A 14722-nucleotide genomic window follows, 5' to 3' on the forward strand; every position below is an offset into this window, starting at 1 on the left:
GAGAGGCGACGGTAAGGACAGTGCGGCTGCACTTCTGTCGTGAAACGCTTAAATATTTAAAAATATATCTGGTGAATTAAAGATTGTATAAGAAGAAAAATCAAACTGCATAAAAGCACTTACACCATACTGTCTTATTTAAAACTTTCAACAATGTAACATAAAGCAACAAACCAAAGAAGACCTGGGAAAAAGATGTTGTCTCTGCATCTGAAAATGAGTCATGGGAAAACAATATTTAAAAAATTAGTCAGGGATACCAGGGGCAAATTTATTCAGGATAAAATCATTAATCGGTATTACTACGCTCCTTTCAGATTACATGAAATTGGTTTAATTAAAGATGCGTCATGCTGGAAATGTAGGACAGAAAGATGGACTTATGTGCATGCATTTTGGAAACGCGCCAAAGTTTTTCATTTTTAGAGCGATGATTTGGATTGTATGGGCCAATAATTTAAGTCTGATTTGCCAACGTCACCACAGATGTCTCCCCTTGAAGATGGAGGTCCTTTAGCACAGTTAAATAAGTGCGTAATAAGAGTATTGATAGTGGATCTAGTTACTTGTACCTCACTAATCCCTAAGCTTTGGAAAGAATCTCAAACTCTGACAATGAACATGTGGATGCTGAAATGTTGGGAATGCTTAATTGTAAAAAATGAGATGCCAGAGAGGAGTGGAGCAGTTTATTATGAGAAAAGAACAAAGTATAATTTGATGCAACTCCGATCACATGTATTGAAGTTTAGCAAGTGAATATTACCCACTAACTTATTGTAAATTGTCTCATACACCTTACTCATATCTGTGTCTTTGAAATGCCATTTTCTTTACTTTCTTTTTTCCTGTGATGTTTCCTGTTTTGATGTTTCTATCTGCTCCAGTTATTCCCTCACCCCCTGGTACTTCTCTATTTTACTGTCCTCCTTCTTTCTGATGCTGCTGTCCACTGGGACTGCCACATCAATCTGTGGTCTTCTGCTCCTTGTCAACCACCAACATGTCTGGTTGGTTGGCCAGCAGCTCCTTGTCTGTCTGGAACTGGAAGTCCCACAGGATCTTAGTCCTGCTGTTCTCAACCACCTTTAGTGAGGTCTCCCACTGGGACTTGGGGACTTTCATTCCAAATGTGGCACAGATGTTCCTGCACACTATGGTAAATGGCCTGTATTTGTATAGTGCTTTACTTAGTCCCTAAGGACCCCAAAGCGCTTTACACTACATTCAGTCATTCACCCATTCACACACTGGTGATGGCAAGCTACATAGCCACAGCTGCCCTGGGGCGCACTGACAGAGGCGAGGTGCTCTGACTATCCCAGCCACTAAATTGTGCCTCTCAGTGTATGCTGTCCCAGCTTGGATCTTGATGCTATGTGTAATCTCCAGTGGGATCATTGCACAGTTTGCATATCTTGGGTCCTGTCAGCTGTGGTAGATCTGGTCCTTAGCTCGTGATCAGAACTTCTGTACTGTCCTTAAAGTTGACCTCTTAAGCCACTGGTAGGATTTCTTGATGTCAGCCACTTCCTCTCTCTGTCGATAATACATCCCACGCAAGGGAGTGATTGTCCATGATTGTTCCTCTTCCTGTTCCTCATCAGTATCCATCTTCAGCTGCTTGAAACATTCTTGGAGATCTTCCTGATCTATTTGCAAATGTGTCATGTTTCATCCTGGATTGTAGTGACATGCATTAATCCTTGCCCTCCCTCTTTCTGTTGCTCTTAGAGCCTCGGGATACTGGACTGGACTTCAGGTGGAGACCTCTGTGCATTGTGACGAGTTTTTGTGTCTTGACATTAGTAGCATCTATCTCTTCCTGTGGACGTCTTAATATTTCAGGTGGGTATCTGATGACCTTATCTATTAATGACTTGGCTCTTATTCCTACCATTCAGCTGGCTTCTCAGTACCTGGCAAGAGGGATCAGTGAATTGGTGTCTCGCTCACTCTTGGTGTGCAGCTTGATGTCATGATGTCTTGATCCTACCTCACTAATCCAGGTAAGAAAATCCTGGATGATGACTTATTCGGTGTCTCCAGACTAAAGAAGTCACATGGATTACTGATGAAACATTTCTCCCACTGAAAAGACTGCATCCAGATGAACACGATCAACTTTCTGGGATTTTAAATGGAAAAGTTTGTTTTATGGTCTTATTTAATCGTTTTTGCGCACTCTTACCCTGTTTCATCTTAATAACTACTAAAATTGTAAACTTTTTTTTTCCAGGAGGGAAGCAGTCATAGATGTGAACAGATGCAGAGGGCCTGCATCAGGTTACTATAATAGTGTGAGTTACAACTAGATAAGCAGTCTTCAGCAAGGTAACAGCACACTTGTATAATAAGGACTGTCTTTAAATAAATAATATTCTAAATTTGATTGCAAACAAACGCAAGGCTGCAACCCATCAACACCTGGAACTCAGTGGTCGAGTGAGAGACTAAATAAGCTTGAATGAGAGTAAATTTGGGAAGGTCAGCTCCAAAATCCTGCCAGAAGATTTTCCAAGAGTTGGGGGTATCAGCGTCCATTAAGTTTAAGAAGGCTAAATGGGTGCAAGCATGCAAGCTTTGGTGGTCTTATGGTGCTCTGATTCAAGAAAAACAACATTTTGTCAGCTGTGCGTATGTACAGCTTGCTAATCTGTCCAATGTAGCACAGCCCCAGGAGTTCCAAAGGTTCAGGAAGACCTGGTTACAAATCCAAAATATATATAAGGTAATAATGTATAACATGACAAGGACACAAAGCAAGAGATGTAAATGAAAACACACATTACTGAGAAAAACCGAGCTATCAGATGATCCCCTGTAAGGAACCTCTTGGTAAAAGCTGGGAGGAAGGATTGCTGTTTAACAGGAAGAACCAGGCTCAGGGAGAGGCAGCCATCTGCATCGAGTTGTTGGACGGTGAGAAGAAAGAAAAGAGAAGCACCAAGAAAACCACAAAGTCAATGACTTCTTGTGGTGCTAAATATACATAGGGCCTAAAATATATTTATCTCAAAGGTTTAGGATGAACACAGTCTGGATATATTTATGATATTTGTCATCATCTTATATAGATCAGTAAGTCCATATACACCTCTCAAAAGAATTAAAGAAACACTTTTTAATCAGAGTATAACATCTTCTGGGATATTTATCTGGTCAGTTAAGTAGCAGAGGGGGGTGTTAATCAATTTCAGCTGCTTTAGTGTTAATGAAATTAACAACAGGTGCACTTTGAGGGGCAGCAATGAGACAAAAATAAACATGCTGATTTTACAGACAAAATCACTGACATTTTTTTAATCCGCATCTTTTCTGACTTTTTTTTTCCCTACTAGTTTTGGATTTAGCTAGGTTCAGTGTCACTTTTGGTAGCATGAGGCGATACCTGGACCCTACAGAGGTTGCAAAGATAGTCCAACTCCTCCAAGATGACGCATTAATACGTGCTGTGGCCAGAAGGTTTGCTGTGTCTCCCAGCACTGTCAGAAGTATGGAGAAGATTCCAGGAGAGCCAGACAGACCCATAAGAAGGATGGGTATCTGCTAGAGTTAAAGATGAGCACTGTCTGAGCTACAAAACGACCTCCAACAGACCACTGGTGTGAATGTCTCTGACCAAACAATCAGAAACAGACTTCATGAGGGTGGTCTGAAGTCCCAGCATCCTCTAGTGGGACCTGCCTGACATCATGGAGCCAGACTGGCATTTACCATAGACTACCATAATTGGCAGGTCCACTACTGGCACCCTGTGCTTTTCACAGATGAGAGCAGGTTCACTCTGAACACATTTGAGAGACGTGAAAGTGCCTGGAAAAGCTGTGGGGAATGTTGCTGCCTGTAATATCTTTAATCATCAGTGGTGGTGGGTCAGCGTTGGTCTGGGGAAACACATCCATGGAGCAACGCACAGGCCTCGACAGGCCTGGCAACAGCTCCCTGACTGCGATTAGGTATCAGGACTAAATCCTTGGACCTTCCTTCAGACAATCTATCGTCTCATTAAGAGCATGCATACATACAAGCACATGGGGGCCATACAAACAAATGGGAACTATTTTGAGTTGCTGCAATAAAATGTATTAACCTTCTGGAACATTTTTTTCCACTTTGATTTTTGGGGTGACTTTGAATTCAGTCCTTTGTAAGTTGATCATTTTAATTTCCATTAAACAATGTGGCACTCCTTTATTCCTGACACATTACTCAGTCCATATCAGTACAGGTATCCAGCATCTTATTTCCCATTGAGATCTGATGTCTTTTCAAAATGTTCCCTTAATTTTTTGAGTAGTGTAATATACAGTCATATTTTTAGGCTGTACATCTGACTTGGGGCAGACTAATGGAAGAAATATGAGTCTTCATTTTGTTAAAATTCAAGGGATGCTTTATAATGTACATAATATACACTCACGAGACACTTTATTTTGTCAGTCTTGCTAGTATCGGGTTGCATTTAGCAAGGTGCTGGAAATATTCCTCTGAGATTTTGGTCCATAGTGACATAATAGCATCACACAGTAACTGCAGATTTGTTGGCTACACACCCATGATTCCAACACATCTGAAAGGTGCTCTATTGGATTGAGTTATATTGGATTGTCATCTTGAAGAAACCCGTTTCTATATTTGTCAGCTGCATGGCCACGCTGCTAATTATGATGCACTCAATCCTGATGGCAGCAGGCATCAGAAGATGGTAAACTGTGGTCAATAAATCCTTTGACCCATACTCAATAGCCAAAGTTAATACTAAGGGGCTCAAAGTGTCATGGTAGAAATCAAGAGACATCAGACCAGATGATGTTTTTCCAGTTTTCTATTGTCCAGTTTTGGTTAGCTCATGTGAATTGTGAACTCAGTTTCGTGTTCTTAGCCAAGAAAAGTGGCACCCGATGTGGTCTTCTGCTGCTGTAGACCATCAGCTTCAAGGGTAAACGTGTTGTGCATTTAGAAATGCCTTTCTGCATAAGACCAGACCATGCGATGTTCACCGTCTTTCCCACTCTGATGCTCAGTTGTATCGTTGTAGGATGCATCATCTTGACCATACACCCTAAATGCATTGAATCGCTGTCATGTGATTTACTTATTAGATATTTGCATTAACTAGCAGTTGAACAGCTGTACCTAATAAAGTGACTGGGAGTAGATTATCTGTCATTATCTATTAGACTCACATTGTGCTGCCAAATCATTCATTTATAAAAGTCTTGCATTAATTTTGCTTTGTCACTCATATGCTGCCTTGTAGCACAATACTCACACTAATGCACTCGGCCAGAGCGCTACAATGCTTGACTGACGGATGGAAAACTTTTCTTCTTTAAATATTAAAGCCTAAGAATACATGTAAAATTCATGCACAGCTGCCACACAGCAAATCGCTAAAAGATCAACCAATGAAGGAAAACTTGAGAGAACTGGATTTACTTCCAGCTGACAGATGGATTCAACAACACTTAACCTTTTTATCCCTGTACATATGGTGCATGTTTAGGGTTGTCGACTGTCAAAACTTGGAACAGCAAAAATAAAAAGGCAAAACACGTCACACCCTTTTGTTTATATATATAAATGTATTTATTTAAGTTAATCATTTCTCCTCATTCAAAGTTGAATTTCTGCATTATCTATAAAACAGGGCACAGTTAGAAGCGCTGTACAGTCTGACAACAAAACTAGGAACTGCAGCTGAGTACACTGTGTATATATGTACATACTGTACACACACTGATGTAGGTATATACAAAAATATACACTTTTACATGTGTGAACCCTCGGGTTGCATCAGCCACCTCGTAATGTGAATACCAGCCATTCAACAGAGCCACATGCCTCTCAGAAAACACATTAACCCACCAGCTCACACCCCACCCCATATCCCACCCATATTGATTACTGTTATTATCTGTCATTACCAGTTGATGAGACTTTTACAGTGTATTGTCTGCTGTGCATGATCTGCCCCTATTGTGCCCTGACTCATTTACATTGGCACAGCCGCTCGTAGCAGAAGACGGAGAAGCTTAAGCAGTCCTGAGCTGGATGTCTCAGCAGGGCGTTTCACTTATTAGAGAGAGGGCCCTTCTTCTGTTAATCCTATGAGGGGATTTGAGGTGGGCCGATAGGGGGAAAACGTCCCAGGTTTTTGACAAGTCGTGACTGAACTTTTCTCCGTTTTGATTTTGCTTCAAGCTTCCTTTTCTTGTTTAACTCTAGCAAATAACCCCTTGTTTCCCTCCACAGCGAAATAAATGTCTAGTGGCTCAGTGGGTAGGATGCTCTTATTTACTGACTCATGCTCACGTTTTATGTTATTAAAGAAGACGACCATCGGCAGGATTGTCAGTAATATTCTTCTTACTCGACGTTTTCCCTTGTAAATTTATTTCAATAGGCATTTTTTGGTTTGTGCGTCATCATTTTGGCTCATACCTAAAATTGTTTTTTACTACGCACAAGATCACTTGGTCATAATTGGATCACAACCAAAACAAAATGTTCTGCATTATTGTGATGCAGCCTAGCACGCTTTAACTTTTGATTAAATGGCTCCAAACAGGTAATCGCGCTACGAAAAGATGGAACCATGATATGATACTGGGGATGAGTGTGACTTTCGTTGAGCTATGTTTCAGAGTTGTTACTCCTCTAATGGATATTTTAAAGAACATTTTAAAGTTTTTAAGACATGGAAACACGCAAACGACCATTTTTAATCCCCTCTCTATCATAAAACTGACACAAGACCAGCAGATAACAGCAGTCCTGCCCACAGTGGCTTCTACAAGTTGAGACTGGAGGGAAGATACTCATTACACTGCAAGCAACCTGTCACGGAACAAGTCCTGCGAGACTGTTTTCCAAAGACTTTCACCCCTTCTTATTCTTCATCATACAGAAAATTTGGAAAAGGAAATTTGGCACGTTGTGCAAAAGATGTAAACATTTAACCATCCTTTTGAAATGAGGCGCTGCACTTAAGTGTTACAGTCATTTCTTCTGTGTGTAACATAAAAAGATTAAGAAATAAAATAGCAAACCTTATGACAAGTATAAGACTAGCTTTAAAAAGAAAAGGCTTCAGACAACACGGGAACTGTTGCAGACAGGACTGACATGGTCACTCAGGTGTGCACAGTCGGCTTCTGCGGAGTAGCAAACTCACATGGAGATCTTATAAAGCAAAGACAGAAACTACCTCAAGTCCCTCTTCCTTTTTTTGTTTCGCAGCTGATCATGTGTGGCAATAGAGGGCGCTAAAAACCACTAAATAAAACCTCAGCATGTTGGAAACCCTCACTTATTCTATGCTGACTGAGATATCACCACTACTCAAGAGGCTGCACAATTTATGCAATAATCTAGATGATAAGGCGATGAAAAACTAAATGAACTAACTACTAAAATGTGTACTTGCACACATCTAAACCGAGACAGATTTTGCATGTATCCTATGACAGATCTTCCCATTTACACCCTTTGAGAATCAGCTAAAAAGAAAAAAAAACTTCAATGGTGCCCTTTCAAGAATACATCTAAATTAAACATTTTTACATTTTTCTACTTTTAATAAGATTTTTTCTCTTGTAACCTGCCTTTAAAATCTCCACTGAAGCGTCTGATTTCACAGCACACACTGAAATGAAAAACTGATGTTCAAACCTAAATTTCACTTAATGCTTCTCCTGTATCGCAACCATGCTTACTTAAGACACTGAAAGTGTTTCATTTTGTTTTGCATTTTCCAAACCAAACCAGACTTTTCCATGTTTAAAGTAACACATCATCATGAAATCAGATTTGGGCCTTTGGATTTAGCATCAAAGGTAACACCAAATTTTTCTAAGCAGGGCCTTGCCTGAGTTTCTCTCTGGCCTCGTGCCATGTTGTGGGTCCCCTGCCTTGCAGCACAATGCAGCAACCTGTCAAGTCACAGGATAGGCTTTTTAAACCAGCTGCAGCTTCAGCTGACCTTTTCAGCTCCACTCACCCAACTTATAAATGAACATATAAGACAAGGCAAACAGGTACACAGAAAAAAAGTATCAGACAGCAAAGCACCCGAGGCCAGCTGTCTTTGTCAGTTGGCAGCTCAATAAAATAAAACCAAAGGAGTTTCGGATGCGAGTGTGCACGAGAGCGGGAAGGACTGAGAGAAGGAGAGAGCGCACGACTTTAAAGATGACTTGAGATTTCAGCTTTCCTGTACCCAAACTGTACATCTGTTCAGAAATATTTTGTGTTCCTGTAGTTGCCTTGAGGTCGCCAAGTGATGAGTCACACTAAATTTAATGAAGCACAATTTTCCCAAACTCCACTGTCATTACTCATCAGTGACTAACAGCACAGGAGATCATAGCAGTGAAGATGAGGAAGTGATGTGAAAGCCTAAAGGAGATTAGAAACAAAAAACAAAACGTAACAAACAAACTATTTAAAAGGCAAGAGTTAAGACTCGGAAACAGATAAATGTACTGCAAATCGTATCAGTAACACCACCTGGTAACAAAAACTGCACCGTTTCATGACACCAAGATACTGTTGATCTGCATAGTAGTGTGGCAGGAAAAAAAAAAAAGAAAGAGTATTCTTATTTCTACTTTGCATCAGCAAAAGCTGCGCAGTCCTGCTTGTGCAATCAGAAAAATCTGCTCTCCTCTTGCAGAAACAGAGTGAGGACAAACAGTAAAACCTTGTTTACTGCAGTTCCAAACTTCAGAACAGATGGCTCATCTAACAGGAAAGTTAGAGGAAAAAAAATATGTTGATGTAAATCACTGTGACTCAGTGCAACGCTGGAAACATGTCGGCGATACATGCAGTCAGAAGTTGCTTCACTACTTGTCGAGACTTTTCTTTTTGCATGAAATCTGCTCTCAGGCTGGAATAAGCACAGTTTGTCGTTGTCAATAGAGAGACGGACGTCTGACACCTCGATGAATTTTAAAAAACCCACTTTACTTTGCTGCAGGGTTGCATTATTCCTCCTACAAGGTCTAAGTGTAGTTTTCTTCTTTAACTTTGTAAAAAGTGCTGGAAGAGGAGAAGCAATCATCTCAGTCACGTCTATGCGAACTCTACATTACTGGTAATCTCATTAATGTGTTATTAGAAATGCCACATTAGCAGGCAACACCTGTTGGCTCTGGAGAACAAGCTGCAACATGAATCCAGTTTAGATGTGATTGTTAGACAGTAAACGTTCCACAATGGCAACATATAGACACAGGCAAAGGAAAGCAGCTGTGCAGGAAAAACAAAGAAAAAAAAAAAAAGATTAAAACTGAGCCGCTCCACGGGGAGCAGGCACAGAGCAGCGAGAGTATGTAAAGAAAACCATTTTAATCACTTCACTGGTCTTTCTGAAACTCAAAACATCCTTTTAAAAGTTGGTTCCATTTTTTGATTAGAAAGTAAACCAAAATAAAAGAAAAAGGAAAAAAAAGAGAGACTGGTGACTTATTCTCTGGGTATTTTCTCTGTGGAAGTATTGGATGCTGCAGCAGCCAGTACTACAGCCCAAAGACAGGAAAATCTTCAGGGAGGCATTCACAACACTTCTGAGGGGGGAAAAAACCCCATGCAAAGCAGTGAAAACCCTCCCAGATTGTCTTCACCTCCACCAAGAAAGAGTCTGTAGAAAAACTGCATTCTTTGCCTCTTTTCTCTCGGTTGACTCTGTAAACCAGTGAGAATAAACGAGAGGAAAAGCTCAAGGCCTCGAGTCCATTTCCTCCCTTCACATCACTCAACAACCCACACCTCCCCGAAACCACAACCTGAAGCCTCCATCTGTCATTACAGGATGCTTCCAAGAAGAAGAAGAAGAAAAAAAAGCAAGTCTCTGTGGACAGTTAACAGCAAGAAATAAAAAATATGAATAAGAAAATAAAACAAGTACACCAAAAAATTCTCTTTCCACCAGCATTAAAGAAAGGAGAAGAACAATTTCGCCGTTTGCAGCTGGAACCATCAATGAGAAAACACTGAGGTATGTATTTTTGAAACAAAAGCCTCTTTGTCTCCTTTATCCTCGTGATCGCCACCATCCATCCACCACATGCAGTCAGATTCCTGTTAACTCCATTTGGGTCTCCCGGCCCCTCCCTTCATTACGCGTGGCTCATCGTTTAGGGAGATGGGTGAGAGAAGGGTGCGCACGTGACTGGCTGTACCTCTGTGGAGGAGGAAGGAGGAGAAGGAGGAAGAGTTTGTCTTTCTTCTTGAGTCTATTCATCTTTTTAGCCGCATCTCAGGAGTCTGTAGGTGTTTCTCTTCGCTATGCCAAGTCTTCCGGGGATCTGGAGCGCCCCCTACGATTGTAAATTGAGAGTGAACTTCCACTGCTGGGTGAGGCTCGGGCTGCAGACCTCCACAGTGAGTCCGCCCATCCTGGCGCTGCGGCTGTCCAGGCAGAGGTTACTGCCCACGTGACGAAGCTTCGAGTTGGACTCGATCTGCTCCCATTTCTGGATGACAAACAACACAATGTCACAAATATTAAACGCTGTACCTTTTTGGGGGTATAAACAACAATAAAGGCCCTCGATTTCAGTGTGTTTACCTGTCTGCTGTCATTCTCTCTACAGCCTTGTAGTTTGATGAGGGAACCAGCTGTTCTGTCCACCACAGTCAGACACAGGTCCATATGTTTTACCGATTTATCCTTGGTTAGGGCCCATTCCTTTATAAAAATGGATACACGTAAAATATTAGTACACGTAAAGCATGCTGGGATGTTCTCAGCAAGGCTTTATCTAATAATACATGTCTTTTAGATCAAGTAATGATCATGTTTTCCTCTTATTTACACAGGAAAAATAAATAAAATGTATTTTGCAAAATGGGCAGCATCGTGATAGAGAGAGAAACTGGAGCTCCCTGCGGAAATCTCACAAGCAGGACTCTGATTGCTCTGAGAACACAGTGCCCATGTTAAAGCCACATTAAGGCCATTAAATAAACCCAGCAGGTAAAGCTTGGTGGCTGAGAAAATCTCTGTATATTTTAAATAAATTTTAGAAAGTACACAAACCCATAATAATAACAATAATAATTGGCCGTTAGTTTAGTAAAGAGACTGCCTGGTATGAGTGTGAATAAAATGGAGACATCATTTGTGGTACTTCACTTCTGTTGTGTCAAATCTCTTTGAGAATGGCTAGAACGGATTGAATAACATCACGGTGAATGACTTGTTTGCAGTTTTCATTATGTGGGATTAAAAATCAATAACCAAGTTTTTCAGTTTTCCACTTCCGCTTGGTGATAAGATTGCATTTTAAACTCTCCAAAATCCAAGGTTGTTCATTTTGCCCTCCCAGCACCGCAGCTGTTACTGACTACATTCACAATATTGTTTGTTTTTTCCCCCTGGTAGAAATTAAAAAAAATATTCATAAGAGTTTTAAAAAATGAATAGTAAAAACCAAGTACACCCTCTTCCAATTCGAAAGTTTTTCATATAAGAGGATAATAAAGCACCATGTCTCCTGTTTGCCAAATGTGGCCCTGTGAATTACAGCAAAGCGTCTCCTCTTCGGTCTCGTCTTCTAAAGGATGTTGCACAACCATTAATATTTCACGGTTTGACCTTGGGAATACTGGTACATGTCCTGAACATTTTCCACTTGTGAGCAGATATGTTTCTTAGCTGTATTTGCTGTATTTATGAAGCAACACTGGAAACAGTAAAGACCTGCAAATCCACGAGGGTAAAACAAGACACGTAAAGCCAAAAAAAGCCAGCGATCGCTGACTCGAAGCGACAGCAGTTTTCTTCTCTACACCTGTCATTCTATTTCAGGATTTCAACTATTTGAGAAACTGCTGACAGAAACACTTCCCACAAACTCACAAATACAGACATAGTGTGAATCCTCCTCAAGGTACTCCAAGAGCTGTACATTTCCTCTAAGAACAATGTTAAAATGCTGTTATGCACTACTCTATATTTAAGTTAAAGTTTCAATAGATCTGCTCTACTCTAGTCTTAACAACCTCTGTGTTTAAACATCTTTGTCCTTTTGATTACAATACATTTACTTTAAGTATGGCACTGTGACCTTAAATACGTAAATCCTTTCTCATACCCCCTGTGCTTGTACATGTGGTGAAACCACATGTACACCACTTGCCACCCACGAGTCTCTAAGGTTAGGATTTTACAAGCTGACCTGGGTGTCCCCTCGCCGTAACGCTACCTGGTTTCCCCCTGCATTGTGACATTCATAGACGCCGACCACACCATCAGCAAAGTGACCCAAGGTGTCCAGACAGTTTCCTCCCTGCTGCAGGGCTCCGAAAGCAATGTCCTGGTGATCTGGGACCCTGAACACACACACGAAAAAGTGTTAGTGAAGCGTGTATTCAGTTTTTCAAGCTGTTAAAAAGCCAAACAAAGAAAGCGTACAGGCCGAGATACAGCAAGAGAGGAAAATAGTCAATTTTCTTCTGACAAAACAGGACAATGGGGCTTTAATGTTTCTGTAAAAGTTAAATTATTCAAATTAGAAGCATTAAAAAGGTGCAATTTTAATGTTCTTCCCCCTGTGAAAACATAAAAGCAAGAAGTATGCCTGAGATTTAATGTGGTTTTTATGCTTTTAAAGATTGTTTCACTGTGCAGTGATACACCATGCCCCAGGCTCATGCTAAATTTGAATACGCTCTCTGAAAGTCCCACTCTGACCAGTTGCACATGTGCATTTCACAGATATGCAGAAAGCCTATGAACCTATCAGCAGTAGTTCTACTTTATTATCCTGAGACATGTGATGGAGAAGATTTGGTCCAAACAACTTGAACTGTGCCAGTGTGCGATGGTGCTTCTGGTGTGTTAAAAATAAGGTTTTTTTTGGCAATCCTCAAAAAAAATCTTTGTTTCTCACCAATGCTGCTCAACAGATTTAGATGTAAGCAACTTTGTACTTACTTAAAACTACATTCAAGCTCAAGGTTTGCCTATCTGACAACCTGGAGGAGTACCAGAGTCTGTGACAGCGGTCATAACTTGACCTTCATACAAAATGTAGCAAAAACGCTGGGAGTGGTGCAATCTAGCAGTCAGATTTAAATCAGAGGTGCTCCCTGCTGAACTTGCGGACTCATTCACATCCGCCACTAATTGCGAACCCGAGAACCTTGTGAAAATGTAATAATGACCTTGAATCATAACTCCTGGTTGGGCATTAGCGTCACTGCAGTCTCATTTGTGTATAAAACATCCCGCCACACATTAGCACAAAGTCATATTTCAAACTTCTGGCTGAGGAGTGGTCTCCTAACAATTTGGTAAATGCAATTTAGTTTTGATTATACAACATTACATGTCATGCAGTGTAACACTGGCTCCATCATATTGCACAGACTGCCCTCATTTTCTTACCTCAGCTCAGGGTAGACATTCTCCAGGTACCATTTGAATGGCTTACAGTTTAATCTCTTCTTCATCTCCAAACGACTCTGGATACTGAGGGAGAGGAAGGAGATGGAGGAAGAGAATTAAAGGGTTGAATCAGCTGTGGTTTCATGTTTAAATTATACGCCTCGTCAGTCGCTTTGTAAGGGGAGAGAGTGGAGACTCGGGGCATGTCTGAGTCTAGATCCTTTGGGGAAAATATAACTGTTTGGACTGACACTAGAGGGGAGATGCCAAGTCTGTTCCCACAAGGTCACATAATAAGCATATATAGTGCTGTCTAGCTACTCTGGTTGAATGCGAAAGTGCTTATTGCTGTGTAGACTTCTGGATGTGTGGCATAAAGCAGAAGGAAACTAGTATAAGGGTGAAAAGCATTCCTTAACACACTTACAGTACTTACTTTGTCCTGCTGGTGGCATAAAACTAAGAGGATCACAAAGTCAGCAGGTGTCACCCCCTAAAGAACATGAATGTCAATCCATTCAGCAGCTGTAGGTATTTTTTTAATGGCGGATGACTGATGCTGTCACTATGCTTGAAACAATCCTGCGCCAACCTTTTTAAGGAGTGTTGTCATCCCTTTAGGGCATAAATAACAGCAGCGTTTCCAGTATTGTAAATCAGCCACTGACGTTTTGTCTTCTTCTGAGCTACATTAACATCCTCACTTAAGTATACAGGGAAAAATTACACCTTTTATGGCTTACATTCTGCTAATTGGCAGTACAATTATAATTATTATGTCCATTCAAGTGGCTGCCTTTGTAATTTTATGATCCAGCTCCATTATTATGTTCAACTCCCACGGGGCTAATACTTCATAGTACTTACTTCCCATAGGGGACATTTCTTGCTGAGGGGACAGCGGCATAGTAGAAGTTTTTATACTCTTCCATCCACACCTCTGCTGCTCTCCTTGTGTTCCTGATGGATGGGTAAGAAGAAGAAAATGCACAAAGGCGAGGGAGACAATGGGTGAGGATAAGACCGAGAGTCGGTGAGGATTTAAAAAAAAAAAAAAAAAAAAAAAAAAGACAGAAAGGTATGTGGCACACTGCACGAGTCCTGAATGGACGTGTCTGTTTGGTGGTTGTGACACACTCACTGCCTGCTCATACACCCCCCGACAGCCATCAGAGGGCACAGTTATCCTGGCTGTACAAATGTGAATGTGTGTTTATTTTCCCTGTTATTGCAGCCGTTGGTCAACAGCGTGTGCATGCTGCCAAACAAAGTGTTGACGTGTGACATTTGACAATTTGTCAGATTTTTATTTTTCGAGTG

General features: G+C 40.9%; 1 protein-coding gene across 2 annotated transcripts in view; it reads right to left on the reverse strand.

The window, feature by feature from the left end:
- Positions 1 to 5566: 5566 nt before the first annotated feature.
- galnt2 (UDP-N-acetyl-alpha-D-galactosamine:polypeptide N-acetylgalactosaminyltransferase 2) overlaps positions 5567 to 14722 on the reverse strand; it is a 77331-nt gene continuing 68175 nt past the window's right edge. For both annotated transcript variants that reach the window (XM_084931405.1, XM_084931413.1), the window contains 5 exons: positions 14270 to 14362; positions 13403 to 13486; positions 12219 to 12345; positions 10580 to 10699; positions 5567 to 10484 (listed from right to left, as the gene is read on the reverse strand). In XM_084931405.1, the coding sequence (XP_084787531.1) occupies positions 10329 to 10484; positions 10580 to 10699; positions 12219 to 12345; positions 13403 to 13486; positions 14270 to 14362 (580 nt within the window). In that variant the 3' untranslated portion in view covers positions 5567 to 10328. The remainder of the gene's footprint in view (positions 10485 to 10579; positions 10700 to 12218; positions 12346 to 13402; positions 13487 to 14269; positions 14363 to 14722) is intronic.

This window comes from Perissodus microlepis, chromosome 1 (assembly GCF_051167445.1).
Source record: "Perissodus microlepis isolate ML-2025 ecotype Zambia chromosome 1, ASM5116744v1, whole genome shotgun sequence".
Lineage (NCBI taxonomy): Eukaryota > Metazoa > Chordata > Actinopteri > Cichliformes > Cichlidae > Perissodus > Perissodus microlepis.